This window comes from Conger conger, chromosome 10 (genome assembly GCF_963514075.1).
Source record: "Conger conger chromosome 10, fConCon1.1, whole genome shotgun sequence".
In the NCBI taxonomy this organism is placed as follows: Eukaryota; Metazoa; Chordata; class Actinopteri; order Anguilliformes; family Congridae; genus Conger; species Conger conger.
The window spans coordinates 48159663-48179804 of record NC_083769.1 but is presented as its reverse complement, the minus strand read 5'-3'; the positions used below and the strand labels follow the sequence as shown (position 1 = coordinate 48179804).

The window sequence follows — 20142 nt, the reverse complement described above, 5'->3', positions numbered from 1 at the left end:
GTCTGAAATTTTTTTTCCCACATTTCTTGACTGAAATAAATAGTAAATCGGGTTTATAATACACCCATGTAGAAATAAGTGAAAACTAATGCATTTTAAAACATTTCTGATGAAAAATGTTTGTCAGTGGAAAATAAAAAAATACATAAGACTATAGTCTTATGTCTAAAACTTGAGAAATGGTCCAAAAAAATTATTCCCTAATTTTTTTGACTGAAATAGGTAGTAAACCGTGTTCATAATACACCCATGTATATAAAAAAATGAAAACTAATGCATTTTAAAACATTCATGATGAAAAATGTTAGTCAGTGGAAAATGAAAAAATACGTAAGACTATAGTCTTATGTCTAAAACTTGAGAAATGGTCTGAAATTTTTTCTTCCACATTTCTTGACTGAAATAGGTAGTAAACCGGGTTTATAATACACCCATGTAGAAATAAGTGAAAACTAATGCATTTTAAAACATTTATGACGAAAAATGTTTGTCAGTGGAAAATTAAAAAATAAATAAGACTATTATAGTCTTATGTATAAAACTTGGTCCGAAATGTTTATTTTCCTAATTTTTTGACTGAAATAAATAGTAAATCGTGTTTATAATACACCCATGTAGAAATAAGTGAAAACTAATGCATTTTAAAACATTCATGATGAAAAATGTTTGTCAGTGGAAAATAAAAAAATACATAAGATTATAGTCTTATGTCTAAAACTCAAGAAATGGTCTGAAATTTTTTCTTCCACATTTCTTTTGACTGAAATAGGTAGTAAACCGGGTTTATAATACACCCATGTAGAAATAAGTGAAAACTAATGCATTTTAAAACATTCATGATGAAAAATGATTGTCAGTGGAAAATTAAAAAATAAATAAGACTATAGTCTTATGTCTAAAACTTGAGAAATGGTCTGAATTTTTTGTTTGAAAAAATACATAAGACTATAGTCTTATGTCTAAAACTTGAGAAATGGTCTGAAATTTTTTTTCCCACATTTCTTGACTGAAATAGGTAGTAAACCGTGTTCATAATACACCCATGTATAAAAAAATGAAAACTAATGCATTTTAAAACATTCATGATGAAAAATGTTAGTCAGTGGAAAATGAAAAAATACGTAAGACTATAGTCTTATGTCTAAAACTTGAGAAATGGTCTGAAATTTTTTTTTCCACATTTTTTGACTGAAATAAATAGTAAATCATGTTTATAGTACACCCATGTAGAAATAAGTGAAAACTAATGCATTTTAAAACATTTCTGATGAAAAATGTTTGTCAGTGGAAAATAAAAAAATACATAAGACTATAGTCTTATGTCTAAAACTTGAGAAATGGTCCAAAAAAATTATTCCCTAATTTTTTTGACTGAAATAGGTAGTAAACCGTGTTCATAATACACCCATGTACATAAAAAAATGAAAACTAATGCATTTTAAAACATTCATGATGAAAAATGTTTGTCAGTGGAAAATTAAAAAATAAATAAGACTATAGTCTTATGTCTAAAACTTGAGAAATGGTCTGAAATTTTTTTTCCCACATTTCTTGACTGAAATAGGTAGTAAACCGTGTTCATAATACACCCATGTATAAAAAAAAAAGAAAAGTAATGCATTTTAAAACATTCATGATGAAAAATGTTAGTCAGTGGAAAATGAAAAAATACGTAAGATTATAGTCTTATGTCTAAAACTTAAGAAATGGTCTGAAATTTTTTCTTCCACATTTCTTGACTGAAATAGGTAGTAAACCGGGTTTATAATACACCCATGTAGAAATAAGTGAAAACTAATGCGATTTAAAACATTTATGATGAAAAATGTTTGTCAGTGAATAATGAAAAAATACATAAGACTATAGTCTTTAGTCTAAAACTTGAGAAATGGTCTGAAATTTCTTTTCCCACATTTCTTGACTGGAATAGATAGTAAATCGTGTTTATAATACACCCATGTAGAAATAACTGAAAAGTAATGCAATTTAAAACATTTATGATGAAAAATGTTTGTCAGTGGATAATGAAAAAAGAAATAAGACTATAGTCTTTAGTCTAAAACTTGAGAAATGGTCTGAAATTTTTTTTCCCACATTTCTTGACTGAAATAGGTAGTAAACCGTGTTCATAATACACCCATGTATATAAAAAATGAAAACTAATGCATTTTAAAACATTCATGATGAAAAATGTTTGTCAGTGGAAAATTAAAAAAGAAATAAGACTATAGTCTTATGTCTAAAACTTGAGAAATGGTCTGAAATTTTTTTCCCCACATTTCTTGACTGAAATAAATAGTAAATCGGGTTTATAATACACCCATGTAGAAATAAGTGAAAACTAATGCAATTTAAAACATTTATGATGAACAATGTTTGTCAGTGGATAATGAAAAAATACATAAGACTATAGTCTTATGTCTAAAACTTGAGAAATGGTCCAAAAAAATTATTCCCTAATTTTTTGGACTGAAATAGGTAGTAAACCGTGTTCATAATACACCCATGTATATAAAAAAAAAAGAAAACTAATGCATTTTAAAACATTCATGATGAAAAATGTTTGTCAGTGGAAAATAAAAAAATAAATAAGACTATAGTCTTATGTCTAAAACTTGAGAAATGGTCTGAAATTTTTTTCCCTACATTTCTTGACTGAAATAGGTAGTAAACCGTGTTCATAATACACCCATGTATAAAAAAATGAAAACTAATGCATTTTAAAACATTCATGATGAAAAATGTTAGTCAGTGGAAAATGAAAAAATAAATAAGACTATAGTCTTATGTCTAAAACTTGAGAAATGGTCTGAAATTTCTTTTTCCACATTTCTTGACTGGAATAGATAGTAAATTGTGTTTATAATACACCCATGTAGAAATAACTGAAAAGTAATGCAATTTAAAACATTTATGATGAAAAATGTTTGTCAGTGGATAATGAAAAAAGAAATAAGACTATAGTCTTATGTCTAAAACTTGAGAAATGGTCTGAAATTTTTTTCCCCACATTTCTTGACTGAAATAGGTAGTAAACCGTGTTCATAATACACCCATGTATAAAAAAAATGAAAACTAATGCATTTTAAAACATTTATAATGAAAAATGTTTGTCAGTGGAAAATAAAAAAATACATAAGACTATAGTCTTATGTCTAAAACTTGAGAAATGGTCTGAAATTTTTTTCCCCACATTTCTTGACTGAAATAAATAGTAAATCGGGTTTATAATACACCCATGTAGAAGTAAGTGAAAACTAATGCAATTTAAAACATTTATGATGAACAATGTTTGTCAGTGGATAATGAAAACATACATAAGACTATAGTCTTATGTCTAAAACTTGAGAAATGGTCCAAAAAAATTATTCCCTAATTTTTTTGACTGAAATAGGTAGTAAACCGTGTTCATAATACACCCATGTATAAAAAAAAAATGAAAACTAATGCATTTTAAAACATTCATGATGAAAAATGTTAGTCAGTGGAAAATGAAAAAATACGTAAGACTATAGTCTCATGTCTAAAACTTGAGAAATGGTCTGAAATTTTTTTTTCCACATTTTTTGACTGAAATAAATAGTAAATCATGTTTATAATACACCCATGTAGAAATAAGTGAAAACTAATGCATTTTAAAACATTTCTGATGAAAAATGTTTGTCAGTGGAAAATAAAAAAATACATAAGACTATAGTTTTATGTCTAAAACTTGAGAAATGGTCCAAAAAAATTATTCCCTAATTTTTTTGACTGAAATAGGTAGTAAACCGTGTTCATAATACACCCATGTATATAAAAAAAAGAAAACTAATGCATTTTAAGACATTCATGATGAGAAATGTTTGTCAGTGGAAAATTTAAAAATGCATAAGACTATTATAGTCTTATGTCTGCAACTTGGTCCGAAATTTTTATTTTCCTAATTTTTTGACTGAAATAAATAGTACATCGTGTTTATAATACACCCATGTCAAAATAACTGAAAACTAATGCATTTTAAAACATTCATGATGAAAAATGTTTGTCAGTGGAAAATTAAAAAAATACATAAGACTATTATAGTCTTATGTCTAAAACTTGGTCCAAAATTTTTTTCCCCACATTTTTTGACTGAAATAGATAGTAAATCATGTTCATAATACACCCATGTATAAAAAAGTGAAAACCAATGCATTATAAAACATGAATGATGAAAAATGTTTGTAAGTGCAAAATTTAAAAAATACATACGACTATTATAGTCTTATGTCTGCAACTTGGTCCAAAATTTTTATTTTCCTAATTTTTTGACTGAAACAAATAAATAATAACGAACAAGACATTTTTTAATTGAGTAGAAAGGGAATCATGTTTTTTACAACTATAACAACAAGCGGATAAGAAATCATGGGATTCCCGAAGCCTTCTAGGGTGACTTTTCCCGAAAAACGGTGTCTCTTAGCGCTTTACGAAGACTCTCTAAGCCTTACCTATACCTTACTAAAGTTGTTTACTTTTCTAACTTTTGTTGGGGTGACATGGCTCAGGCAGTAAGAGCAGTCGTCTCATTGGCTCAGGCAGTAAGAGCAGTCGTCTCATTGGCTCAGGCAGTAAGAGCAGTCGTCTGGCAGTCGGAGGGTTGCCGGTTCGATCCCCCGCCCGGGCTGTGTCGAAGTGTCCCTGAGCACGACACCTAACCCCCGAATGCTCCTGACAAGCTGGTCGGCGCCTTGAATGGCAGCCAATTGCCATCGGTGTGTGAGTGTGTGTATGAATGGGTGAATGAGAAGCATCAATTGTACAGTGCTTTGGATAAAGGCGCTATATAAATGCCAACCATTTACCATTCTACGTGTGTTCACTTAGGCAGTTGCTTGAGAGATAGCTTCTACGTGTGACTTTACTAGGCCCATCGACTCGCTCTACGATCGATTATGCACTCCATGCAGCAACTGTTTGACTGCGTTATGAGTGAAAGTAGTGTTATTTATGAATAAAACACTGCAGAAATACTTTAAAATATTGCATGCATCACGACTGGTGGGAACATATTAATAGAATTTAAAACTTACAAACAAAATTATCCAGCCGTATATATAATTGTCACCAAATTATATATAGGGTTAGTGATATGGTTTGTGGCTATGCCATCTAGCAATATGCCTTCTTTGGCATGTCACCTTTATCATAGTGCCTTACCTGACTTCAATCAGGGTTGATTTGGCAGAAACACCATCACATTACTGGTGTAATTCACTATTTTCTCTGATTAGCTGACGTTTTCAATAGAAGCACACCAACAAGCAAAACGCACCAACACGAAAACAAGATTTTATAAATTAATTTTTTTACATAAGATATGGCGTAAAAAAAAAACAATGAAATAAGTGGTCCCACAGCTTCACAGCTAACGAAATGGAGAGATTTGACCTGGCACTGAATAAATGAATATTATTTTACAGTTTTAGGACTACGGTCTCCAACAAAACCAAGAAAGAACTATCGCTCCAGCACACAGAGATAGTGGGACATCGTTAGTTTATGAATATCATTTAAAAGGCAATTAGGCAACATGTTCAACATGCATCCTGCATCCTTCGTAATTTACAATTTTATCATTTGCATGAAAACAGTGCCATTAATGTGGTATTTTACAAATATTATTAGCCAACTACAACTGTAGAATTATTAGCATATATATTGCTAACTAAGTAACTAAGAGCAACAGCTGATTTCAGAGGCTTGCGGTCGTAACAATGGTGGCCACTAGTGGAGTGAGATGACAACATCGCTAAGGTATAGCTAAGAGTGGTCCAGACCAAGCTTACGAAAGTACCACGTACAGAAGGTATACTTAGCTAAGAATGTTTCGGGAAACACGCTGAAATGTTAAGGCAGAGCTTAAGGTACAGCTTACGAACGACATAGCGTTAAGAAGGCTGTTTTAAGATGAGCATGTTGCATCTCTAAGATGGCTGGAATAATAAGATAAACATCATTAACTCAGCCAAATAAAGACAGGAAAATGTCTTACACTTCCTTGCAGGAGGTACTGAGCTGGCATAAGGAAGGAGAGGCCTATTTTAGGTTTGGCAAGCGAATAGCTGTCTGTTGGTGACTTGTATTTTTGTACACCTACAAATAACTGTGTTATCATGCAACATGATGAAATATATAAAATGTCTTGGACTTAAAATATAAACATAAATATAACATTCTCGTATTCACTGGAATAGAACAGCAGAAAAAAAAAAAAGGAAAAACTTTTAAATGACTGCAAAGAATGGATCTTTGACATGGATCAACCTCTCTAACCCCTTTTCCAGATTTGGAGGTTAGCAGCTGCTTCTATAGGTTGGTGAGAATTACAGTATACAGTGCTCAAGTAATTTTGTAAACAACATAAAGTACTCTGTTTCACATATTGGGAGTGCAGTTTTTTCAAAGTTCCTTTAAAAACGTATGCGTTTACTTGCTTCTCTTCAGTTTCATGATGCAGTTAGTTAATTTATTTGTTTGTGTTAAAGCTCTTCAGATGAGCTGAATGAAAAATGAAGCAAACACTGTTTGCCTTGTGAGGATGAGGGTGTTAATGTGATAATTGTAGTTTATAATTTGGAATGGTGTTTTCCATGTGAACATTACATACTTCATTCATTAAAATTGTGCCTAATATAACATTTTAAAAAATGTTTCAGAAATGGGCAACTTAAGAGTGAGGAATGTGAAAACACGCAAAATGTACATAGATACGTTTTCCTCATTGGGTTCATAGCACCTAAAACAAGTAAAGACTGTAAGATGGAGGAGAAGCAACCTAAATGTAAGCAATGCAATGAAATATACTCAATATACTGAATGCGTTAAAAAAAGATGGACAAAGAGGGAAATTCTGTGAGGGTAATTATCATGGGTAATCATATTCCAAAATGGCAGGCAATTCAACACGGCAGCGAAACAGAAAGGTACCACAGAAGAAGGTGATGAGTTCATAGTATTTTTAAAATATGGAACTGATTAGCACCACCATGTGTTTTTCATGGGGCTTCAGGTGAGTCACTGTACCCTGGTCAAACCAATCACAGGGACAAGCCACACCCACTGAAAGGTTGAAAGTTTTTTGAAAGGCTTGTAATTTTTGGTAATCTTGTGACATAGCCACAACAAAACTACTGTAATACCTGTAAAGAGGTTGGTCCATACATGCAACGTTCATCGATCAATCAGGCAAAATTCTGAGGAGTTACATTTCGTGTTCTTCAGTAAATGTTAAGTGCCGGACCAATGCACCACATCATAATTCTCAGTCAAACGGGGAACAATATATGGCCTTTTCAATGTCAACATGTGACCTATGCCCTGTAGCACCACCGGCTGGCCAATGTGAACTATATTTTAACTGAGACAACAGTTCAACCGCTCAAACAAGCTGACAAGGTTTGGTACACATCTAGATAACAACTATAAACTTTTCAGGGTCAAACTTCAGTGTAAAAGATAAGAAAATAAATCCCAACAAAAACAAAACAACAGGGACCCAGAACATGCAGAGACTGCCTCCCCTAGTGAAACAGAGAGCCGATGCTTCCCGAGAACAAAACAGCGGCTTATATAAAGTATTTCTAATACATTTGTTAAAACATATTTCCCCCTCTTGTGCTGGCGAGAATGCTAACAGTATGGTAGAGCATCTTGTTTGCTTAAAAACACAAGCAATAAGGGTTACACTACCATACAGGAGCTACTCAATTATATGAGTTCCGTGGTGCTTTCCTGCGGTTGAACGAGGTGGTTTATAACCCAGCATTGGAGGAAATGGGACCCGCAGGGTCAGTGATTCCATCCCCGGTGTGGCCACAATAAGATCCGCACAGCTGTTGGGCCCTTGAGCAAGGCCCTTATCCCTGCATTGCTCCAGGGGAGGATTGTCTCCAGCTTAGTCTAATCAACTGTAAGTTGCTCTGGATAAGAGTGTCTGCCAAATGCCATTAATGTAATGTAATGTAATGTAATGTAATGAAGGACAGTGACCGTAGACTGTGTGTATGGGATGGGGGTCGCATAAGACACTGTTGAATCACTTCAATGACTCCAATGACTCGTCATAAAAGATGTGGGATTAGAGTTGGTGGAATGGACTCTCCACTCAGTGGAGATTCCTCTAAACCTTATAGGGAGTTTACCATAAGGTGGCAGAAAATTACCAGCGGTCGCTTTGTGATAGCAATTAAAAACCATCAGAGAGGTCAGGCTACAATAATACACCATGCAGTGTGTTTGTTTGGTTTGGTTGCTATTTGTAAAGCATTTACTCAATTAATATTTATTGTAAACGCAATGACATTAAATTTAGGTGAATAAATGAATAAGTATTTCTTACATTGGGAAGCGAATGAGAATTCTGAATGGGGAATAACACAAATACATTCTAAACCAGTCACATGGCCATCAGTTCTGTATTAAACCAACACAAACTAATAAAATACAAATAAACAAATATTATAAAGAATTATTATATCATTACCACATACACACACACACCACCACACTCTTGTGATGATTAATGTTCTTGCTGTACACTGATTTTTGGATTTAATATAGAATTTATTGCTATTTTTTATTGATTTGTTCCCCCATTTGACTGTAGTAAAACAAAGTTGAAATATGCCTAAGGAGAATAACATGCCAAAATCCATTAAACCCCATAATATAAAAGCTTGGCATCAATGAACTTCACTTGAAACCTTTTCTTGAGTAAATCAGCACAAAGGACACATAGCAGCCTGTAAGAAAATAAAACTTTCAAGGTCCTTTCACCAGCTCACATTAATTTCACTAATGATTTACATTGCAATTACACTTAGAGAAAAGGGAGACTGGTGTGATCCAGTTGCAGCACCAGCGGTTCAACATGAGCGGTTGTAGATCATCTGTAGTTCTACATGAGCAGTTGTAGATCATCTGTAGTTTTACATGAACAGTTGTAGATCATCTGTAGTTCTACATGAGCAGTTGTAGATCATCTGTAGTTCTACATGAGCAGTTGTAGATCATCTGTAGTTCTACATGAGCGGTTGTAGATCATCTGTAGTTCTACATGAACAGCTGTAGATCATCTGTAGTTCTACATGAGCAGTTGTAGATCATCTGTAGTTCTACATGAACAGCTGTAGATCATCCATTGTTCTACATGAGCAGTTGTAGATCATCTGTAGTTCTACCTGAACAGTTGTAGATCATCTGTAGTTCGACAAGTGCATGTGTAGATCATCTGTAGTTCCAGAGGGGGCATGCGTAATATGCACTGGTTTTACATGCACTCAACGAGCTAAGCAGTGCGGTGTAGAAATTTAATAAATATATTTTCCAGATTTATTAAATGTAGCAAGTGTTCACAAAGTGTGCTGTGCAGTATTGTTAGACTATGCCGGCTCCCATCTCATCATGTCACATGATCGGGGGCGACATTAGCTCAGGAGGTAAGAGCAGTTGTCTGGCATGAAGATGGTTTTGTTACTACAGAATCGCAGTTAGCAGTGGAGTTTTGCAGCAAATGGAGAAGCTAGCTACCCATGATAGAAAATAAAATACTGTGACACCATTTTGATTCAAGATCAAACTTTAACACTATCTCTAAGTTATGCAAATGACATGAACCTAGTGGAATGCCAGCTTGCTACTTAAATAGAATGGGAGGGCCAGGAATAAGTGTCTGGGTGCTAGGTACTGGGTCTACAGTTTGCATTTTTTTCTTTTTGTGACCAGGTGGCATAATCCACAAAGAGGTGTGTGATTAAATTGATTATATTATTTTAATGCACTCTGCGATAAGGGTGTTATTTCTGTTCTTTTTTCTTTTTCATCCATCTTTCTCCAGGGTGCCAGTAATGCCGGAACTGACTGTATTAATATCTGAAGTATGCTGTTCCCGCAACGGGCCGTGATTCCACGGCAGGGGTGTTGATGTTCAGGCCTGGAGGGCCGCAGTGTCTGCTGATTGTCTGTGTGTCTCTGCCCCAGTGGTTCATTAAGTCACTGATAGCCCACACACCGTGCTCCCAAGGCTTTAACTGGCTGCTGATGGAAATGGAAACCACAGATACCTGCAGACACAGCGCCCCCCGCAGGACTGGAGTTTCACACCCCTGTTCTACAGCATTCAAAAATAATTATATCCACTTGAAATATTTTAATGGTACACGGAAAAGCAGAAACGTAAACAGTAATTCCAAAATTATCATCATAGTATGACACTACTCTATTTTATTTGTTATATTTTGTACTCTTAATCAGTGAAAAAATCTTCTTGCCACTCTCGACATAAAAGGAGAGAAGTACCTACTCCCGCCTTCCCAGTAGCTCTCTGTTTTTGCAGTACGATGAATTTTTAGGCTGTAATTTAATGCAACCCTATCTCTTATTAATCACACAGTTAGTAAGAATTAATTATTCATCATATTCCATTTAATTAATTCCTGCTCCGTTCTGGAAAAAGCACAGCTCACTGAACGAAAGGGTTCTCCACACATCAGTCACCGCAAACACGCTTAAATTAATTTCCTTAAGTGGAAGTTCAGAAATTCCTTTTCATACCAACTGCCAAACTAGTTTTTCAGTTCAAAAAATAAATGTTGTAATTTAAAAATGTATGTGGCCAGAGTGAGGGCATTTCTCAATGTGCTACTTTTTAGCCATCAGTCACAAAGGGTTTATATTTCTACACCAAACATAATTAACCTCTGTGGTCATTTTCTTACGATACTACGTTTAGTCTTTACTCGAATATGGGTTAATTAGAGCAGAACCGAGGCGGCACGGATGGTGCAGTGGGTAGCACTGCCGCCGCACAGCAAGGAGGTCCTGGGTTTGAATCCCCATCGGCCGGGACCTCTCTGTGCGGAGTTTGCATGTTCTCCCCGTGTCTGCGTGGGTTTCCTCCGGGTACTCCGGTTTCCTCCCACAGTCCAAAGACATGCAGGTTAGGCCGATTGGAGAGTCTAAATTGCCCATAGGTGTGAGTGTGTGAGTGAATGGTGCCTGTGCCCTGCGATGAACTGGCGACCTGTCCAGGGTGTATTCCTGCCTTTCGCCCAATGTGTGCTGGGATAGGCTCCAGCCCCCCTGCGACCCTGTTCAGGATAAGCGGGTTCAGATAATGGATGGATGGATGGATAGCGCAGAACCCCCCTTTTCGCTGCCTCGGGGCAGAGACTCACCGAAGACGATGAGACGCGTGTGGGTGTCGGTGGAGCCCAGGGGGTTCTGGGCCGTGCAGCGGTACATGGACCCGTTCAGCTCGGCCGGGACGCGCTCCAGAACCAGCTCCCGCCCGTCCTTCTCCGCGCTGCCGTCCAGGAGCCTGCCCCCGACCCGGGTCCAGGTGAAGAGAGGCTCGGGGAACACCTCGTTCTGGAGCGAGCGGGGGAAACACCGTCAGCGTGAGAGAACACCTCGTTCTGGAGCGAGCGGGGAAACACCGTCAGCGTGAGAGCAGGGCAGTGAGGGCAGGGCTGGGGGCTAGACATTAGGGCGGCCTGTAGCGTAGCGGTTAAGGTACATGACAGGGACCCGCAAGGTCGGTGGTTCAATCCGTGGCGTAGCCACAATACGATCCACACAGCCGTTGGGCCCTTGAGCAAGGCCCTTAACCCTGCATTGCTCCGGGGGGGGACTGTCTCCTGCTTAGTCTAATGAACTGTACGTCACTCTGGATCGACGTACAGTTGATTAGACTAAGCAGACGTCGATTAGCGTCTGCCAAATGCCATTAATGGAATGTAATGTAATGCAGACAAGGGGCTCTTTCCAGTCACCTGTTTTTTGACCTAGGAGTGACATATATTTACATATTTACATTTACATAATATACATAATTTCCTGAAGTCATTCCAGTAGTTTCTTTTAAATTTCTTTGCTGGCTAATGTTTAGCTTCGACTAGCTGGAAAAGCCTTGCCATCGAACTGCTGGTTGTGATGTAGACTATGCAACATTCACAGCAGTGCTAGCTTGCTGTTAGCAAAATAATAATTTCAGTTGAAAACATTTAAGAGAGAACTGAGTGCAGATTTTTTTTTTTTTATCTCCAAGTTTTAAATGCCAGCCAAACTGTGACAGAGACGATTATGTGATTATGTTCTCTTTTTTTCTACAGAGAAATTCTCCTTTCTTTGCTCTGTTATGTCTGAATTCCAAGGCCAACAGAATAGAGAACTTGATTTATCTCCGGGGACAGTTTTATCTGGGTAGAAGCATTGGAAAACAAACAATAACCTTACATAACATGACATAATAAACATACAGAACAGATTTCTCAACAAACATAACAGTACATCGAGTACACAGCATTCAATGCAACAATAAACAACAAAAACACAAGACACACAAGTGCTACATACAATAACATGTCTGACATTCATCTGTTTTGAGCAAAGGTTATTAGCAAGTTGTTATGATCAAATATTATTTACTGGCAACACCAAAAAAGCATAAATAAAAAGTAATAAGAGTCCATCATATCTGGGACAACGAGTATCTCTTCTGAATTACATTTTTTGTATATCATATGACACACTGTCGGAAAGATGCTTCAGAGAGAGGAAACATGAATAATTAGGTAAGACTTTACACTCCCTCAAATCCAGCAAGTTAGGTAAAAAAAAACAAAAAAACTCCCCAGTAGGAAGAAGAAATCTATAATATCTGGAAAGGTCAAAGGTCATGGGCACTGCAGGGGCCCTCTATGCCTGTGTCTAACTGTAAGCCACCAGGTTTCTAGATTTGCACTACAATCAAAAGAGATCTGCTACTGTAAAAACACAATCAAAAGAGATCTGCTACTGTAAAAACACAACCATAGAGATCTGCTACCGTAAATAACAATCAAAACAGTAAAAAATGAATAAATGGATAAAAAAGGGAATTACTACAGTCTTGCCATGGAAAAATAACAATGTACACTCGAGTACACATGCATCTACAGTACAGCATGCACATCTGAAAACAAGGGGTCCTGTTCCAGTAAGGGTTATGAGAGACTAATTTCATTTTATTTTCATTTTAATGGCGTTTTTCTGTGTGTTAAACTGGTTCTTCGGGTATGAATGCAGCCATGCTAATAGGCTTCCCATTACCCTCCCTGTGAGAGTCCTGTAAGAGGTCTGGGGGAGACGTGGTGTTATAGTGTCTGACTAATCCGCCACTCTCCCCAGGCATAAAGATTTCATTCCTTTAACGACCAAAACAAAGAAAGAAAGACAGACAGTCGTTTCTCTCTGTGCTTCATCTTACACGGACAGAAGGGTGGTGTGTGTGTGTGTGTGTGTGTGTTGTTCTATACCTGTACCATTAATGTTCTGCCAAGATTTACTCTTTCTCCCCCTGACTGACTTTAGCACTTTACCTGGAGCCACTGCCAAGTCATTCAGTCAAGGGGGTCACAGAGGCTGGCTCTCTCCGGAGCCGATGCAGAAAAGGAAATAAAACTCCCTGCTTGACTTCCCCTGACTCCTGGCCAGCCGACGCTAAATGGCTCGTGGCAAACAAAGTGATACTTGTGCAGTCGGCAGTGCGACGCGCTCCGCAGGTAAAGGAGATTCAGTGATCCCGCTTCCGCGTTCGGCTGCTGCAGGCGGGTAAGAGCAGACCAAACGCTAAGCGATGCTTTCGGCGGCCGCGGCTCCAAATACAAACAGGCTCACACGCCGTTTGATGTACCCTCGGGGTGTGTACCGTCGAGACTGTCGAAAGGAATTCTCTGGGGCTTTTCCACAGTGTTTTCTCTGACTGAACAGTTACTGTCGTTGAGCGAACGTGTATTTGGGTGACAGGCTTGTATATCAGACATATAGCCCGCAGCCCCTGCTATAAGATCCAGCTAGGCCAGCTTGACCAGCTTGAACAATGGTATGAGCTGGTCATCCAGCATGGCTAAGCTGGTCATAAAGCTGGTCGAGCTGGATAAGAGCTTAGCTTGAGCTGTCAAGCTGCCAAGTGGAGATGTCAAGCAGGGAGCTGGTCTGAACTGGCCAACCAGCTACACCATGTCGAGGTGGGAGCTGGTCTGAACTGGCCAACCAGATAAATCATGTCGAGCTAGGAGCTGGCCTGAACTGGCCAACCAGCTACACCATGTCAAGGTGGGAGCTGGTCTGAACTGGCCAACCAGATAAATCATGTCAAGCTAGGAGCTGGCCTGAACTGGCCAACCAGATACACCATGTCGAGCTAGGAGCTGACCAGCTAAACCAGCAATCTCAAAACCTAGCTTTTTCAGCAGGGTCTCTCCTCGTGTCCCAAACTGGAGCCGGCCCCCCCTGTACTCACACCCTTCCCACAGGCACTTACCCCGAGCGGTCCTACCTGGAAGCCTTGCACGAGGATGCGGACCGTGTCGCCTACCTTTGCCCTGGTGGGGGTCATCGAGAGCCTGGGGCCCCTGGGAGCCGCTGAGGGAGGGGGAGAGAACAAAACAAAATTAAAGCTACAATAGGTAAGATTTGTGTGTTTTTTATTTATTAATTTTTTTTATTGGCATTTGGCAGACGCTCTTATCCAGAGCGACGTACAATTGATTAGACTAAGCAGGAGACAATCCTCCCCTGGAGCAATGCAGGGTTAAGGGCCTTACTCAGGGGACCAACGGCTGTGCGGATCTTATTGTGGCTACTCCGGGATTAGAACCACCGACCTTGCGTGTCCCAGTGATTTACCTTAACCACTACGCTACAGGCCGCCATAAAACGTGGTTACAAGACCACTGTAAATCCCTTCCTATCATTGAAAAAGGCTCACTGACATGTCGACTCACCCTCTGCCTGTGTTTATAGTCCTTAAATTCGGGTTTCAAAATATGCAGTTGACGGGCCGGCACTCTGTACCTCAAAACATCGTATGGCTGTACAATGATTCAAGCTCATTGGTTGAAAATTGGTTCTAAGGAGAGGTGGGATAAACATTGTTGTGGTTTGAGCGTGTTTGTTGCTGCAATTCCTCTCTTGACCATTAGAAGTCCAAAATTACCTATTGCACCTTTAGCCTGGGAGCATGGCACAGAGGGTCAGGGAACTGCACTTGCAGCATGTAGCCTAGTGGCTAAGATACTTGACTGGGACCTGGAAGGTTGGTGGTTCAAGCCCCAGTGTAGCCATGATAAGTTCCTTGAAGTGGTTGGGCCCTTGAGCAAAGCCCTTAACCCCACATTGCTCCAGGGGAAATTGTCCCCTGCTAAGTAAAATCAACTGCAAGTGACTTTGGATAATAAGCGTCAGCTAAATAACTGTAATGTAATTTAACCAGCATGCAACAACCAGTTTAAGACTAATTTATGCTTTGGCAACAGAGTCGTGCAAAAATTAAGCAAATTCGACACTTTTGATGTCAAGCCAACACAATTTCTTTCCCTATTTTCCCCAAAGTTGATGGCCAATTGTACCCTGTTTATTTCAACCCCCCGTGTACTGCTGGGGATGCACCACTACAACTCTGCCCCCTGGTGGCCAGAAAGAGAGCGACCTGAACTAAGTCTACCGGAACTTTTAATGCATAACGTTGGTCAAACAAACTTCTGTCAGCAGATACTTTGTCCCCGGAGCATAAATTAGCCTCAAGAATCCTGTGGGAGACAAAACCAGCAGCCAAGCCACGCTGTCCCAGTCTCATTACAGAGATGGGGGACCTGTGTAAGCTAAGGTGTGGTGAGGTGGGGCGCTGGAAGGCCAGTAGGGGGCGCTCTTCCCCCTGGACCGAACAGAAAATCCAATCCTTCAGCACAGTGATGAGTGGAGAAAGTATCCTTCAGACGAGCCATAACAACCAAGTCCCTGACTCACTGCCGTCGTTGAACGGTCCCAGGCCATTGTTCAAAAGAGAAAGAGTGCTTTCTTATGGTGAAATTATTATAATAATATAACTCTGTATCTCAGCACCTAATCACTGACTTCAAACTGACTGGCTTACGCAATCCCTCGCCTTTCCAAACCGATTTCAATCCCAAGTCACAGCTGGAGAAAAAAGGACCGACTTGACTCAGGTGGCCTACTTCGTTCAATCGAAATAAATGGAATGACGTACAGCCAAGTCGTGTGCTTTCCGTAACCAATACATCGGTACACATCCCCCTTCATTCACGAGCGAAATACAACCCTCTGTGATTTGGTCTGAATGGAAAGCTGCCCTTGACAATTCGATTGTGATACCGGCCATTGTGCGTGCATCCTCACCTGCAGCTCCCGGGCGGCGACAAAGAATCCACCGAGCCGCACCAGCACATTGTGCATTGTGTTTAGTGACAGAGGCTGCGGCCGAGAACACGGCAGTACGCCGGTATCTAAACAATGCGGCAGTAACCACCTCTGCCAGGCGTGCAACGGCATCCGCTACACACCGACCGCAGCCCCCGGCGACAGAGGCACGAGGCGCGGGGGGGGGAGGGGGTAAGATCTGTTTCTGCCGCTGAACACATTCGCCATCAGTTAAGGGCTCGGATTTCAGAACGGGAATCTTGCTTTAATCCAGTGACGGGCGCCGGAACGCTCCCCCAGAGGAGCGGGGAACCGCATTAGATAGATACTCATTACAGGAGGAAACGGGGCAGCGTGGCGGAGGCGCGATAAGGAACGATCTGAGAATTAATTCCCTCGTCTGGTGCGAACGACTCTCCCAGATGGGTTTAATTTGGTCCCTGGGTCAAACACCGCGAGGAGGAAAATGATTGTATGCTATTTTGTCAGGGGGGAGAGAGGAAAAAAAAAAAACACGCCGAGGGTATCTGTGCCGCTGAGTGTTAAATGTAAAACATTTTTTTAGTTGTTTCCCTTGAGAGCGACGGGAGATAGCGTTTATGACGGCACGCTCTGCACGTGCCCGCTCCTCAGCTCAGCCCTGCAGGTGTGTCTGCGCTGGGGAGCGTTTCAGAGAGTCACCGCGCCCTGCCGCCCGACGCCGTGACGATATCCGCCTCACCAGAACCGCCCCAACAGAACCGCCCCAACAGAACCATGTCAACAGAACCGCCTCAATGGAGCCGCCCCAACAGAACCGCCTCAATGGAGCCGCCACAACTGAGCCGCGTCAACTGAACCATGTCAACAGAACCATCTCAATGGAACCGCCAGAACAAAACCGCGTTGACGCAACCGCCTCAACAGAACCACCTCACCAGAACAGCCTCAACAGGACCACCTCACCAGAACAGCCTCAACAGAACCACCTCACCAGAACAGCCTCAACAGAACCACCTCACCAGAACAGCCTCAACAGAACCACCTCACCAGAACAGCCTCAACAGGACCACCTCAGCAGAACAGCCTCAACAGAACCACCTCACCAGAACAGCCTCAACAGAACTGCCCCAACAGAGCCACCCCAACAGAACTGCCTAAACAGAGCCACCCAAACAGAACCGCCCCAACAGAACCGCCGTTCAGGGCCGTCGGAGCGGAAACGCAGCAGCGCGTGTGAGAGTTCTGCACGCGCTCGGTCCCGGGGGGGGGGGGGGACGGGGGACGCAGGAGAACAGAGATCATGGATCACAGAGCTTCCTTCGCGCCGCGAGGAAACACACGCTACGCGCACACCGTTCTGTAATGACGCTTAATCAGGCGAGGGACCCGTGAGCTGGAGTAGTGCGCGGCGGGCACCGCGGGCAGCTCTGAGCCACAATTACAATCACCACAATCCTGTCGCCACCACACAATTCATCTGATGAGGGCTCGGGCCCCAACCAGCGTCGCTGAAAAAACCCCACGCTTAACTCGTCAGGGGAAGTGGGCAGCGACCAACCCCGTCTGAACGCACTTCAACGAGGCGGTGAGTCACACTGGGAGCTTTCGCTCCGTTCGCCCGCGGTTTATAGTTTCATTTCTTATCGTTTTATCAGTTAGTTTCTTCCAGCTTGTCCCACAGGACAAAAAAAAAACGGCTGTACCCCAGCTCCTCCTTGACTGTTGTACAAACAAGTTCAGACACCAAAACTTATTTCAAGGAGGGAGAGAAAAAAAAAAAAAAAAGTGGAGGCGATGCCTGATTCTGCAGCAAAGTAAAAACCTTATTCAGACATGAATCGATAAACGCAGTCCTCACCAGAAGAGGTGTTAAACTGAAGTAGGACTGAGAGCAGCGTGGGTGGAGGGGTTGTTGGCTGGGTCGATGGGGGGGGGGGGGTCGCGACTACTTTCATCGAGGTGCAAACATCACCTGTCATACGACTGTAGTGGATGGGCTGAGCCGGTATATTTTCCAACCACGTCAGTGCAAAGGTTGGCGTACCCTACACGACCTGCAGGCTCACGACTGGTATTTTCACACCGAGAAGAGAAACGTACGACTTTGACGAGTAAAAAAAAAAAAAAAAAAAAAGAAATGAAATGTGGGCACGAACGGCTTGAATTCGTCAGGTCTGAGAGGTCTTTCTGAGTATTTAAAGGTATTTAAAATCAATGAATCCCCAACGCAGGGTTAGCTTTCCAAAAGCAGGGGCAGGGTGTGAGGCAATGTGGCGTAGCGTTAGCCACCACCACCACAACTACGACACCTACCCTCACCTGTAACTACGACACCTACCCTCACCTGTAACTACAACACCAACCTTCACCTGTAACTACAACACCTACCCTCACCTGTAACTTCAATACCTACCCTCACCTGCAACTACAACACCTACCCTCACCTGCAACTACAACACCTACCCTCACCTGTAACTATGACACCTACCCTCACCCGTAACTACAACACCAACCCTCACCTGTAACTACAACACTGACCCTCACCTGTAACTATGACACCGGCCCCTTGTCAAAGCGTCCCTGTGGCTTATAGTAGTAATATAGCAGTAATTGATTAAAGATTTAAAGGTAAAATAGGTAAGATTTTTGTGTTAAAACATTGTCACAAGACCATTGTAAATCCCTTCCTATCACTGAAAAAGGCCACTAATATGTTGACTCACCCGGGTATACAGTTGACAGACTGACATTCACTCCGCACCAAAACATTGTACAACTGTACGATAATTCAAGCTCATTGGTTGAAAAATGGCATTTCAAGATCAGCGCATTCACAGCGAAGGGGGAGGGATGAATAGTGTTGTGGTTTGAGGGTGCTGCAATTCCTCTCTTGAGCATTCAAAATGACCTATTGTACCTTTAACACTTAATGTGCCATTCCATATAAACAGACCAATGGATAACTACAGTAGTTTAGGCTAAATGTTACTAGCCTATGTTTAAAATAACCCTGGATGATTTCAAACAGTTCAATAAAAAGCCCAAATATACCAGAATAAACCTCAATTTATAAAGAGAAATGTCATCAGGATAGTTTGTGAAGTTATGTTTTTGAAATTCATTAGCTGCAAAAAACGAAAAAAAAGTCATCTTTGCATATGTATTACCTCAGATGGTCAATAAATGAAAGTTATTGCTATTGTAAAATACATATTTAAAAATGATATTCCTTGGGAACATTAGATGAACAGTGGAACTAAATTAATTTACAACTCTCTTGAATTTACACAACTTAGTGGTTATGATCAATTACATTTTTAATCAGCAGTAATAAAACCTGTCTTACTGATACAAGAACATAGTCACGAAGAAAAACTACATTTCTGTATTATTGTTTCATCCACTTGCACACAGATGAGGAGGTGCCAAAGCATTAAAATACATTTCAAAAATCAATATTTATTCTCTTATAGGACAACCACAATTTTACGCTATTTAAGGCAGTACACAAATAAACATGCTCAGACTGAGCTCAGGCTGACCTTCAAAATACTTGTTTTTTGGAACATGGGGATATATTGAATACCTGTCCTGAACACACAATTACTGGCTTTAAGCCATGTATGTACACCAGTACAAATCTTACAGATTACTGACAATTGTACAAAAGACTCAACGTCATTTCCCAAAAGTATCTAAAGAGCTAAACTATCTAAAAAGGGTCTGTGAAATATTGGTTGTTGTGGAAAGGCAGCATCATGCCAGCTAATCTTGGGATGATGAGGTGGGCAGGATTGAGAGGCAGAGGGTGGGCGTTTGGCCAGAGCTTCAGCCGTTTGTGCCTGTAATTACCACAGTGATTGAGAACAGGGGGCAGCCTCTAGCCTAGTGGCTAAGGCACAAGACTGGTAGAGCTGGGCAATTAATAGAAAATTAATC

The 20142-nt window shown here is 40.4% G+C and overlaps 1 protein-coding gene across 2 annotated transcripts in view; it reads right to left on the bottom strand.

Moving 5' to 3' along the window:
• LOC133139312 (immunoglobulin superfamily member 21-like) overlaps positions 1-20142 on the bottom strand; it is a 251621-nt gene that overhangs the window by 13628 nt on the left and 217851 nt on the right. Inside the window, exons 7-8 of one of the 2 annotated variants that reach the window (XM_061258762.1) lie at positions 14327-14427; positions 11199-11391 (exon numbers count right to left, since the gene is read on the bottom strand). In XM_061258762.1, coding sequence (XP_061114746.1) covers positions 11199-11391; positions 14327-14427 — 294 coding nt within the window. The remainder of the gene's footprint in view (positions 1-11198; positions 11392-14326; positions 14428-20142) is intronic. The other variant, XM_061258763.1, reaches the window with a different exon arrangement.